Source organism: Drosophila bipectinata, chromosome 2R, assembly GCF_030179905.1.
Source record: "Drosophila bipectinata strain 14024-0381.07 chromosome 2R, DbipHiC1v2, whole genome shotgun sequence".
NCBI lineage: Eukaryota > Metazoa > Arthropoda > Insecta > Diptera > Drosophilidae > Drosophila > Drosophila bipectinata.
In genome coordinates, this window is record NC_091737.1 from 22,094,624 (window position 1) to 22,107,599 (window position 12,976).

At 45.1% G+C, this 12,976-nt stretch overlaps 2 protein-coding genes across 18 annotated transcripts in view; one reads left to right on the top strand and one right to left on the bottom strand.

Moving 5' to 3' along the window:
• sm (heterogeneous nuclear ribonucleoprotein L) overlaps nucleotides 1-12,976 on the top strand; it is a 108,555-nt gene that overhangs the window by 20,237 nt on the left and 75,342 nt on the right. For all 17 annotated transcript variants that reach the window (XM_070278597.1, XM_070278598.1, XM_070278606.1 and 14 more), the window contains exon 3: nucleotides 6,103-6,240. In XM_070278597.1, coding sequence (XP_070134698.1) covers nucleotides 6,103-6,240 — 138 coding nt within the window. The remainder of the gene's footprint in view (nucleotides 1-6,102; nucleotides 6,241-12,976) is intronic.
• Nucleotides 9,690-12,688, bottom strand: TTLL6A (Tubulin tyrosine ligase-like 6A). The gene is made up of 4 exons (XM_017237817.3): nucleotides 11,867-12,688; nucleotides 11,653-11,806; nucleotides 9,958-11,598; nucleotides 9,690-9,900 (listed from the first exon to the last, which is right to left on the bottom strand). Exons 1-4 carry the CDS (start codon nucleotides 12,550-12,552, stop codon nucleotides 9,793-9,795), a joined length of 2,589 nt encoding a protein of 862 aa, XP_017093306.2. The 5' UTR covers nucleotides 12,553-12,688; the 3' UTR covers nucleotides 9,690-9,792.

Consider the following 12,976-nt stretch of genomic DNA (forward strand, 5'->3'; position numbering starts at 1 on the left):
TCGTTTGCGTAAAAGTGCGTAAAGTGTGAGGTTTACCACTTCAAGTGTCGGGACTTTTAGAAATGTTTAATAAATAAAATTGAAGAGCTTGAAGCAGTGGTAAGCCCTTACTTACAGCTGTGTAAGTAAAGTAATGTTCTAATAAATAAACTTGCCAGACCAGAGCCATCTCATAGCCTGAGAAAGGAAAGCCAATTAGTTGCAGCTCATAAATTGGCAAATATTGCAAGGAAATTATTAACTGATCATTAAGTAAATGAAAAATGTCCATGTTAAATCGGCCAGACACTTATGGTCGCAAAATAAATATTTTTGGCATTCGGCCCGGCCTTTCGATATTTTGTCGATATTCGTGGCTTCTCGTCATGCCCGTGCTGTAAACCAGATCAAAAGGCTCTCTAGACTCACTGAATTTCCGCTGGAAGAATAATTAAAGAATATTATTTTAAATATATGTACATCTGTATCTATAGAGATATATAATATTGTGTGTTATGTGGGTCGGCGGCACGTCCCTGGCTTTTTACATAAGACCCAGGAGAAGCTCTTTTGGGCTGATTAGTTTTGCCTTGTTGGCGCTTCCCGGTCGGCCAATTGTCAAGTTGGAAAAATAGCACAAATATTTTAGTCATTGACGTAGCACTGGTGGTCCAAACAAGACCCGAAAAAGAAAATATGACGAACATACCCACACACACTACACTCTATGCTCTAAGAAGAGGAAAACGCACTTAAATCATTCCGAAAACTGGCGCAGATACCGAACCGAGTTGAGGGAATTGATGAAACACCTTGAGACACAACACAACACACTCACAGAACACACAATGGGGAAAAGTTTCAATTGTGCACAACACCCAGTACACAGTAGTATATATAGTGAGGAATGTCTAGCCCATTTTTCCGATGATGATGATGCGCTCTTGTCCATCTACATCACTTCACATGACAGGCGGAGATTGAGTGAAAATCTCACAGATTTGTTGACATTTTTTCTTACATTTTATTCAAGACGGCATAGCATCCCCCGAAATAAATATAAATTATGTGAGAGGCTCATGCATGTACGATTTACTTTGTGGTTTCTACGCAATTGAAATAAGTTTTACTAAATTAAATTTAATTAAACGGTTTGTGGGCCAACAGCTAGCCAACATCTACCAGAAGGGTTGGCCGCATTTCTCAGATCATTTCCCGAATTGTATCTTGCAGATATATGTACTCTCTGTCTTTAGTTTCTTTCGGGGTTTTTTTTTCTTTTCTTGGCAATCAATTTCTGTGCCTCAATACAAATTTGTATTTGCCAACCCATCCACCCACTCTCCCTGCACATGTATGTATGTATATTTTTATGCGCATTTAAAAGCATTTTCCATAAATAAGAAATTATGAAAAAAAAAGGAAAACTCAAGCATAGACATCGAGTAGCCCAAACAGACGAATTAGTGAAGATTTTCACATGAAAAGCGGCGCGTAAATTGCGCGCAGACCACAGCCAGCAGATCACCAGGCCGGGGGCAGCCAGCTAAAAGGGGGGAAAATGAAAATTGTTTTATGTTTGAAGCGCCCGAAAGATTTTTCCACATAAATTACATGAAGGCACACAGACACACGACCCAGTACTGAGACGCAGACTGTTGTCATAAGTGATCAACGCGGTCGGACCTCAGGCCCAAGTTGGCCCATCTGTCCGGGTGTCCATCTGTCCGACCATATATCCATCTAGGCGTTTGTCAGTCCCTGGGAGTATCTCTAGTTTGTTGCTATATCCACTGGCACGTCAAGTGAACTGACATTAAAATGACGAAAACGCAAATCAACAGCAAACAACAAACAGCAGCCAGCACGGCCAGCGGGAAGAACTTTTTGCCTTTGGCAGAGTTTGTTGAAAAGATGGATGGATTTATGGCTCAGTTTGTTTAGGAAAGAGAGCTATTTCTTTTTTGCCTTGTGGGTGTCTGGTTCGTCAATGGTTTTTCCTCAAGAAAATGGTCTAGCTTCCGAAAGAGTCTCTGTAATTAAATCAATATTATTTTAGGCTTAATTATAGCCACTAAGTTGAATGGGCTTTGATTGTAGAACCAATAAGTGTATCAAAAGTTTAATTAAACTTCAAGACACACTTTCTGAGACAAGAGTTGGGGAAAAGAAAATAGAGCTTAACATTTGACACAAATCCCGGCAGACAAGACTCTAATCTCTTCGTGTGGTCGGGTGTCAGAGATTTCTAATTGAAAATCATTAGAAACCAAAGCACATGCAATTTACTTTCCAAGAAAAGTGGTCGGGGGGGAGAGACACATACACTTGTCAGTGGAAAAAAAAGAAAACAAACCCCGAACTAATGACAATTTTCAATGCTCCACGTGCTCCGCCACCACCACCACCACCCGCTGTGACTAATGAGCGTTGCTAACCAAGATAAGAGATCTGGCCAAATGGCAAAACGGTCTATATAATATATATATAATTTCTATATACTATATAGTGAGTAGAGCAATTGCCGTTGGGTTACCAAGAGATGTGTGGTCTAGAATAGAGATACAAATCAGATACAAATACCGCCGAGTACTTATGTCATTCATGAGAGTGTATCTCTGACGTTTGTGGCCACAGATTTCCGATTTCCGAGGATGATGATGATGATGTTGATGTTGTTGGCTGCGATGAGCAATGCCAATAGTATGCGATCGGGGGTGTATATGCGAGTAGTTTTTAAAAGGTTTGCTCTTTTGCCAAAATGATTGATTGCCGCCCAAGAAGTAGAGGTCGTCTTTATATATGTATCTCTTGGATACAAATGCATTTGTAGACTGTTTATAACTTACACATTGTTTCATTATTTTTTGGCGATGTGTGGCGATTTTGTAAAATCATTTCGCTTTCGGGTCGATTATTTTTGATGTTGAGCCACCAGCCGAGCCACTTGACTTGGACTTTTGATGTTTTTACTTGGCCTGGCCCACAGATACCAACCAAGTAGATACAAAAACAGAACCTAGGATCTGGCACTGCCACTCGCTCTTGTCGCTCACTGATCTGCAGCATTTAATTTCCAATGTTTTTGTTGCTCTTGTGGCTTCTATAGCGCGATGTAGCCTGCTGTTGCTGTTTTAATTAAATTTCGCAATGCAAACGTTGAAGAAAACATTTTGTAAATTGCATTTTATGTGCCATTTTTGTTCGACTTGTGTTGCCTCTTGAAAAAAAAAAATGAATAAAAGCGGGGTGACGGACGTGTACTGGGTTGGCTAAAATGCCCCGGAGTGCAGCCGCAACCCGGCAGCCCGTCTGCTGCCAGAATACAGTGCATCTAATTGCGAGTAACAAATGCCGCCTCATGTTGCTGTCGCCAGACATTTTCCCCCAAAAAAAGATGATGAAGGGCACCAGCATATGTGGCTGCCAGGGAGATGGACAGTTCTGGGACTATTTTGGTGGGGTTTTTCTTCCTCTAAATTCCCTTTGTTTGGCTTTGATTAGAAGAGCTATACCTAGGCCATCAGGCAAATAGCAACTCCTGGCGAGGACATACCTTCAATTGTCTGCCGAATGGGCCAAGGAAGACAGACGACAAACTCTATGTCTGATTGCGATTCCGATTCTGGCTATATTTCTTAGCTATTTTTACTGGCGCGATTCTTTATCTGAGATTCTGCAACTTGCAGTTCATTGCGATTGCCATTTCTTCATCTTCATTTTCATGACGGCGACAGCAGCGACGCATCGCGTATCTTTCTTTATTTTTTTTCGTTTTTGTGGGTTGGGGTTTTCTTGGCAAACGCCTTTATATTGTACACTTGTATCTGTATCTGTAGTATCTGTATATCTGTCGGATGTCGGATGTCGCTGGCTGAGGTTGCACTTTATAGCATCTATAGGAGCTATGGCTTGATCGACTGAGTGCAAATTTCTTAAAGCAAAAATTTATTTGTGATTTGCAATTCGCAATTTGCATGGACCGTCGTCATTCGTTGTTGTAGTTTGCTTTCTTTTTTTTGTTTTTGTGTTTTTGGTGTTCAGTCAGTCGTTGCATCCTTAGTGAAATTTTGTGGGTAATTCATCTTCATTTCGTTGCGGTTCGAGCTGAAATGCAGTGCGGTATGCAGCCGCGACACTGCAACACCGCTGCTGCACCACTGCACCACAGCACCACCATACCAATGCCTCACACCAGCACCTCACAGTCTGTGGCTGTGGGCTATTTTCAATTCCTTCGCCGCTGTGCTAAAAATGTTTCAAATGTTTTTACCCAAAAATAAAGAGAAATCGGGAAACAAATCGAAAGAAAAATACACAAAATCAACATCAACCCAAAGGCATCAACCGCAACTTGTGCACTTCTATAGGCAGTTCTCGATATGCACTTAAATCCAAATCCCAAATCCGAAATCCTCACAAAGAAAACCAACACGAAAAACGACCATTCATCTAGCCATCCATCCATCAATCATTTTAGTAACACTTTTTGTTGTTTTTGTGTAATTTAATCAACAGTTTCCATTGCTGCGGGATTTTCTTACTTCTCTGAGGGTGGCTGCCGGCGGGAAAGCCTGAAAGAAAAACCCCCAGGAAAACTGAGAGTGAGAGATGGGTGAGAGCTGGGAAAAAGAATGAAAAATGTTGATGATGGTGTATTATTATTAAAGGCAAATTTGACAGAAAACAAATGTTTCCTCCTGCCGGCAGCTCAACGTTCTTAGTTTTCTTTTTCACGTTTTTTTTTCTCGGATTTTCAAACAAATCGCCTCCTCATATGCTTCAAAGTTGTTGAAATTTGAATTAACCCTTGGTTGAGGCAAGGACTCCGGCTCCTGTCGGCTTGCCTGTGGCACAAAGTATAGGATTACCATGTCCTCTTGTCTGGTAAGCCGCAGATAATGAATTCGTCAAATGATCAATCGATTTTGGGGATATAATTGGGTATTAAATGGCAAAGAAATTCTAAAGAAATTGTTCAAATATGGATAAGCCAGGGGCACCTTTTCTGGCTGGCTGGCTGGCTGGCTGGCATTTTTCCACTCAATTGCAGTAATATCTTGCTAAGGTCAGCAGTTGTTTGACTTTATGTTTACATATTTGTATTTATTATACGGCTACAGACCTCTCTAGCCGCACAAGCTTCTAAAAATACGTCACAAAAGCGAACCATTAACCTAATTGCAAAAGTCAGGCAATGAAAACAAAAGGTAGCAACAGGCAGTACTACTTACATATAATGTATATATATATGTATGTATAAAAAAAATAGGGTTAAGTGCAGGGAGTGAGTAGATTGCACTCCGGGTCATATCTTCTCAAAGACCGACGACTGCATCATCAACAAAAATGAAATGTTTAATGCAAGAAAACGCGAGCAATTGAATAATTGAAGCGAATAATTGGAAACTCAGGTAAAAGTTAATTAACTTCAATAGTAATTAGTTAGCGAATGGCTGACAACAGGGAGACAGACAAGAACCAAGTAATTAAAGCTAGAACTAATGGATAGAAAAATGTTCGCTTAGTGATAATGATTTATTTAAGATTTAAGCAATTAGTACTGAAATCAACGGCATTTTGGTGTCAAGACCAAAAGCACACCACCTGTCAAAGTGCGCCAAAATATTCGCTAGATTGCACCAACCCCTTACCCCTTTTTGCTGCCAATGATTGACATTCGAACGTGACATGAACACGGTCCACCTAAATTCCGTAATTTATTTAGAAATATTCGAGTTTTTGCCGCCAAAACAAAACGGAAATTATGTTAGCCATTGCCTGCAGCCAAAAAATATATACATAGTACTGCTCTGGCCGTCTTTCCACAATATTTAACATTGAGATTGCATGAGTATATATGTATCCCCATGACAGCGTCAATTAGAGACTAGAGAATGGGCTATTGCATTGCTCTAAATTATGCCATTAGTGTAGAAAATCAATTGGTTTGAGGTTTATGTAAGAAAAGCTGTCAATAAACTAGAAGCTGATTAAGGAAGTTTCAGGTTATACTTCTCTTTCAAATAAACACAAAAACATGATAGATACTCCCTTGAAAACTTAACTATTTAATGCCCGATACTTATGCCTAAATATATGTTTATGTACATATTTTTACAGTCCACACAACAACAGAACCAGCAGCAAGCACTTATGAACAAGTCAAATGACGACCTACGGAGAAAGCGTCCCGAGACTACACGGCCAAATCACATTCTACTCTTCACCATCATAAATCCCTTCTATCCCATCACAGTTGTAAGTACACAGAGAACTATACCATATAGTATATATAAGTGTTTGTGTATATCTGTATTTTACTCTTTCTCTTCACAGCAGTAGTAGCCATCCTCCATACATACATTATATATTATACGAAGATATATCCTTATCCTAGCTACTTAGTATGGGGGAAATATAATATGTGTGAGAGTTTTCGGAGAAAATAAAATAAAATCCATTGCAATTTGTTTTGTCGAAGAAACTTGTCACACACTCGAGCGGAGTTTTTCAACAGGCTGGTAGTGGTAGGGATATGAAAACAGTTATTTGCCACACTGTCGCCTCTGGGAGGAAATGTGGTTTTTTGTTGCCTGCCACAAGGCGCTTAGGCTTCAGACGAGAGTGTTGATTGCATCTCAGCTGGCTACCTCGCCGCCACCCCACTGGCTTTGTGGGTATTGCTACTGGGTCTAGGGTCTTATCACAACATTTGATACTTTTTAGCTACAAAATGTCCAGAAAGTGTGAGAGGAGCTCTTGGCTCAAAGTGCGCATTGTTAGGTATGCAACAACCTGCAACGTCAACAGCAGCAATTATAGGACTAGGATGGGGGCAGGACACAACACAATACAACTACAAAACGACAGAAGAAAGTAAAAAAATGCATAAAGTCCTTAAAAAACAGAGAGATCTATTCTTACTCTTAAATTTAAATTTTATTAAGTTTCTAAGCTTTCACTATTTGTTTCGAAACCCAAACAGAAAAATAATGATTGTTTTTTGAAATGTAGTTCAAGAAGCTCTTTGCTTTAGAGCCTTTCCCAACCCAGTTAACCGACACAGTCATTGTTGTCCTATATCCTGGCTATATGTATATAGGGTAGACACCAGCATCACACTCTCACACCTCGCACAGTTTATTGTCTTTTTTTTTTTTTAGCAAAAAGCTGTGCAACAAAGCCAAAGAAAACAAAAATGCGGAAATGTTTACCTCTCTCTTTCTGGACGTATGTAGCCCTCTCTGTCTCCGTGTCTGCCCAGGCAATTGTATTTTCCAACACTTGAGCCAAGTGCGAGCATAAAATCCTGTGAAGTGGAAAACATGCAGTATAAAAACTACAAAACTGAAAATTATTTGGGGCCCCAGCCCAGTATCCTCATCCTTCATGTGCATCTGTAAAGGATGTGTGTGTATATATTTGTTTATGTATGGGTATAAAGCCAGACATGTTAATTCGCGTCCGACAAAATGGCTGCCGGCGGCTGTATGTCCTGGTGCAGCAGCAGGATATTCCGTGCTGACTGAATGACTTTTCGCAGGTTCCATTGTCGTAAAGTCCGACTGACTGGATTTATATACGCCGTTTCGTAGCTCTCAGGCTCCTGCTCCTGCTCCTCCTTCTGGCCTGGTCGGAATATAAATCCTTTCTGTTGACTTAAGTCATCGCCACGGAGCACTCCTCCAGCTGGCATGTCCTGGAATTAAGCAATTCCCTTTACAATGCAGTTGTTTCTCCGTTTCTCGTTATGGGATCGTACAAATTAAAAGCCTCTTGAAAAAAAATATCTTATTGAGCTGCAGTATGGTAGTCCGATTGTTAATAAAGCCCGGCTTAAGTGCATTTCCTGCCAAGTGCCAGGATATGATTTACAAGCGGGATAATGAAACCCGACCCGTGATCTGTTGACAACTGAGGGGCTTAAAGCAAAGCTGCATCCATCAATTATCTGGCACTTTGGCTGAGAATTTTAAACTGAATTTATATGCTCTTCTGGCAAATGCAATTGCCTCCGAAAAGAGACTCGAACGAAAAGAAAACTGTGAAAACTCCGGGAAAGAAACTTGGGCCGGGCACGTTCCTCCTCGAGCAACGCTCCATCATACGCTCCAACTGGCTTTGGCTTAACTAATCGCAAACTAAACGACCTCTAATAGCAGCCGGAACTTTTGTCAACAATGCAGACTACACTGCCTCCTTCCGACTGCCGACTGCCTTGTGCCACACACTCCCCTCATATGACCCAGAAGCCTGGAAACTTTTGTGGAACTATGTGCTCCTCTCATTTCCGCAGCTTCCAAAAACGACGAGCAGTAGTTGGATGGAGATGGAGATGGATGCCGCTTATCCGCATGGAACAAAAAGCTTTTCGGGATAAGATTAAAAACTTTTTAATAAGAAGACACTAAAAGCATCAAAGGAAATTTGCTTTTGCATGCATATGTGCTGGCAAAATGCTAGCATGATACGAGAATGATAAAGTTTAGCCAACCAAGGGGTTAAAGTTGAAGAGGCCAGCCACCCAGCCACCAAGCCAGCTCGGTTTTTGGCCCAAAAAAAAAAATGCAATAAAAGTTGGTACGTAGACGGGTATTAGCTGACACCAGCGGAGGGCAACAATGTTCAATAATGTATTAGCTTGAAGGCCAGCAGGCGTGGTAGTCAGGCAGCCACAATGCAAATGCAACCAGCCAGCCCTGCCATCCAGATATCCAGCCCTACCTCCCAGTGGAGGTGGCAGCTGCTGTTGCCTGGCTGGCATATGTAAACCCTCTTTGAAGCGGCTTATCAGAGCGCTGTTCGACTTTGTTGGTAAGGAGCAGAAAAAAATATATATATATCTACATATAGGAAGCAAAAAAAGCAGTCTGCCATAAGCTAAAGCCCAGGAATGTGTAGCGGCAGCTGCAGCCTTTGCAATATGGGTGACACATGCTAGAACGGGCTATGGAAACCAGCAGACCATAATGCGTAGGTGGGTGGTTGGGCGGTTGGGAGGACATGCACTTGGTGGTGCAACGAAGGACATGCGGTGACGGCAAAAGCCGAAGCCGAAGCCTCAGCCAAAGCCATAGCCAAAGCCAAAGCGAAAGCCATAGACCTAAACCAAAACCAAGCCCTGGAAAAGCCAAGCCCTCTGCATCCTCTAAGGCCCAGGAGGGAGCCAGAAAGGATGCGGCAAGCAGGAGCAGGAAGAGCAGCAGGACGGCGGTAGCTCATGGCAACTGAGGTTTTCAATAATGCACGTTGTACGGCTCCCATGCCGCGTATTGTATTGCATTTTGTTTATGCATGCGCCCATCAAAGAAGGCAAAGATTTCCAGCAAATGGAACTTGCAGAGAAAAAAAAAGGATAAAGGATACACCGAGAGAAACTAAATAGTATTATGAGGAAATGTGGAGATGAAGCTCTAGTATTTTCTTCCAGTTTCTGAAAAAACAAAAGGATTCGATCCCCTGGCGCGAATCTTTGACAAATCGATGAGGCGGTTGCCTTTAACGGAGTTATCCTTTATCTGTTTCATATCCCCATTATCCACACCCACCCAGCATCACCTAGCCATCCTGGCCATCGCTGTTTTTTATTTCCTTTTATGTTCACCGCCATCGGTGACATAAAATTCGGCTTTATGGGAATATGCAAAAAAAAACGAACAATAGATTACGATGTGCTAGGCCTCCTCTATCGAATGAAACTCCCTATCTTTTTACAAAAGATACAAATACCTGGTTGTTTTCTATTTCAAACGAACCTTGTTGGCTAGGCCAGCTAGACAGTAACAACAAGGAGTGGTCCCTGGACTAGGACTAGGAGCAGCAACTGCTGTCATTGCTGAGAATGCTGTACAGAAGATCGGGGAAGCACTTGATGTCGTTCTTGGTCAAGTGACCGTTTTCGTACATCTTCGAGAAGATCTGCAAGAGGGAGAGAGGTTAGCAAGGATGTGGCTCTAGAGAGGATTAGCTATGTACCAGTTCCCTGAGATGGGTTTCAGCGATGTGGCTGGCACGCTCCCGTCGCCAGTTCTGATGCTGCACCATTTCTGATTCGGTTATCGTCCCAGCTGTCCAATTCGAGGATGGTACTCGGCTGAGTTTCACCGAGCTGGGGGTTATCTGCTCCTTGGACTTGGCCTCCAGGCTGGCGTTGGTCGACTTGGCCTTTCGTTTCTTCCTCGATCCTTTGGCCTTGGGCTTGCCTTTGCCGATGCTCCTTTGGACTTTGACACTCGACTGGCTGGCTGTGGGCTCGATGGCGATCAGCCCGCCCTCCAGTCGCCTCTTCTTGGAGTGCTGTTCCAGGAACTTTGCATCCTTCTGGGCCTCTATCTCTAGCATCCGCTGCTGCCGGACCCTCTGGCTGACATGGCGGTGTTTCTGCCGCCGGTGGCCTCCCTTGACGAGGCTGGTGCTGCGCTTCGGCGAGTACTTCCGGCGCTTCTCGCGGCGCAGACTCTGCCAGATGCCGAGCCTCTCCTTAGCGCAGGTGGGGGCCAGTAGCTGCTCCTTCTGGCGTTGGATTTCGCGGGCGATGATGGCCCGATGCTTCTTTGCCTGGGCCTCCACCTCCTCGCGGCGTCGCTTGATCTGCTGGATGACGGGATTCACGGGGAGGACCTCCACCGGCTCGCCCGGCCACCGGAAACGCTTCTGAGCCAGAACCTGCTGCTGCTCCATCCGCAGCTGCTGCTCGCGCTGGTGGCGTTGCATGGCCTGGTGGTTGAGCTCCTCGCGCCGCCGACTGGACACCGTGTCGGCGAACATGGGCTGCTTGCTCTGCTCGTAGAACTTGCAATAGTAGTTGACCTTCTCGGAGTCGCGCGGCGGCATGATGCGCCGATAGTTGCCCAGGTGGCTCTCCTCCCAGGCGATCTGCTGAGTGAGTGCCCCGATGGAACAGGTCTGGCGCACTTCACTGCCACCGGCCTCCCTCACTGGCGAAGATGCTCCGCCCATCTGTTGGCTGTTGGGCATCCGCTTGCTGTAGATGTTCCTCAACAGCCTGGCTCTGTGTTCGATTCGATCGTCGCGTATGATCTGCTCCTTGTCCACCAGAGCCGTGCTCAGCAGGTTCAAGGTGTCCCGGATGAGGGGCCGTTTCACCTCCATGTCCACTGATTCGTCGGCACTCAGGCTGGGCGTGTGGTTGACCTCCAGAATGTAGGGCTTGAGCTTCCAGTCGACGAGAATGTCGAAGCCCAGCAACTGGAAGCTGGCCTGAATCTTGTCGTGCTTGGGAAAGCAGACGTTGTAGTTGTGCTTCAGCACCGGCCAAGCACTGATCACCGTCTTGATGATGGCATCGTCCACACTGGCCCAGAACTCGGCCACGTCGTAGTTGTGCTCCACGAGCCACTTGTTGAAGGCGCTCAGCTTCCGCTTGGAGCCGACTTCCGTGTTGCTCCCCACCATGTACTGAGAGTTGCGGCGATTCAGACAGTAGTTGGTCAGGTGCATGTACACGTTGCTGCTGTTGCCCAGGGTCGGTGGCACGTACTTGTGGGTGGCGAACCGAGCCAGGCCCTCGTTGTAGACGAATATCCTCAGTGGATCCACAGAGGTGACCAGGGTGTAGACCCGCAGATCGAACTTGTAGCCATCGATGAGCAGGGGCTAAGACAGGGTAACTATTAGCCTTGACTCAAGGACTATCTCCTTTAGACTCACCCTTTCTATGTAGGTCTGGCATATAAGCTTTTCACGCTTGCCAACGCTCCTCAGATCGGTGGTTATCCAAATGCCACGACCCTGTCCCGCCGAATAGGGTTTGAGGATAAAGGTGCGCTTATGCTTGCTGGCATAGATAGCCACATCATAGGCACTGTTACAGATTAGAATAATGGTTAGTAATATAACTGATATCTTAGTCTTTGGTACTCACTCTGTTGGCATTAGCCAGGTCTTTGGAAAGATACGATAGTCTCCCGGAAAAAGCTTCAGCATGCGATTCAGATTTCGGGAAAGCAGATCCTTGCGGCAGATCTCTACCATGCCGGGGAAGTGATTGATTTGCTGGAAGCGCTTCATGCCACGCAGGAGATCGTGATGTGGCGTGGAATCCGACCATTGGATGTTCCAGAGTCGGTGTTCGGGCACGTGCTGGAAGCCCATGTTGCGGGTCACCTTGGCCACCAGCTGGAATCGAGTGTTCTCCACGCAGATGCTCAGTCGGAGACCCCGGATGCTGGGCACTATATCGGTGCCCTCCAGGTGGACCTGCTGATGGGGCTCCTTCATGACATCGTAGCAGATGGCATCTAACTGCGAGGCGGTCAGGGTCGGCTTCTCCTTCTGATGCTGGGTGTAGTCCTGGGTAACGACCATGTAGTGGTCGGTATCGTTGCCGCCGCGGGTGCGACGCCACATGGGCAGATGGCTGTCGCGAACAGGACGCCGCTTGTTCGGCGACTTCTTCGTCGACAGGACATAGACGCTCTCCTGGTGGTAGAGGCCCGGTGGCCTCAGGACACTCCTGTCGGGCGGCAGCGACTTCTTGGCATCGAAAAAACGGGTATACTGATTAAGCTGGAGCTTGGCGGGTGCTTTGGGGGCTTTCTTGGAAGGCATATGGAGAGGGAAGGCTGATTCTTGCGGGGCTGGTCGCTCTTCAATTTGTCATTTACGGAATACAGATTATGGAGTACACATGAAATTTTGACAGTCTCGTATTTCTAAGTTTCTATTGAGTGCGACAGGAAAACAACAACATTCGACAGGTTGCTCATCATGATTCATGAGTCGCACAAACTTGGCGGCCTTTCCAGCCACCCACACGGCAAGGTCAAGTGCTGCGGGTGACACCTGAGCTGCCAGTGCCGCCACTCGATTACCAAAGTCAAAGCCGCCACTGACAGAGTACCGCGAATAAAACTTGTGTAACTTGTGGTTAGCCAAAAACACCTTGCGACATCTGAAACGATCCGGGTGGTGCACATCACCTGTACCTCCCATCCTCGAGCTCCCAGCTGCCGCTTTTCAGATTAATTTCCAT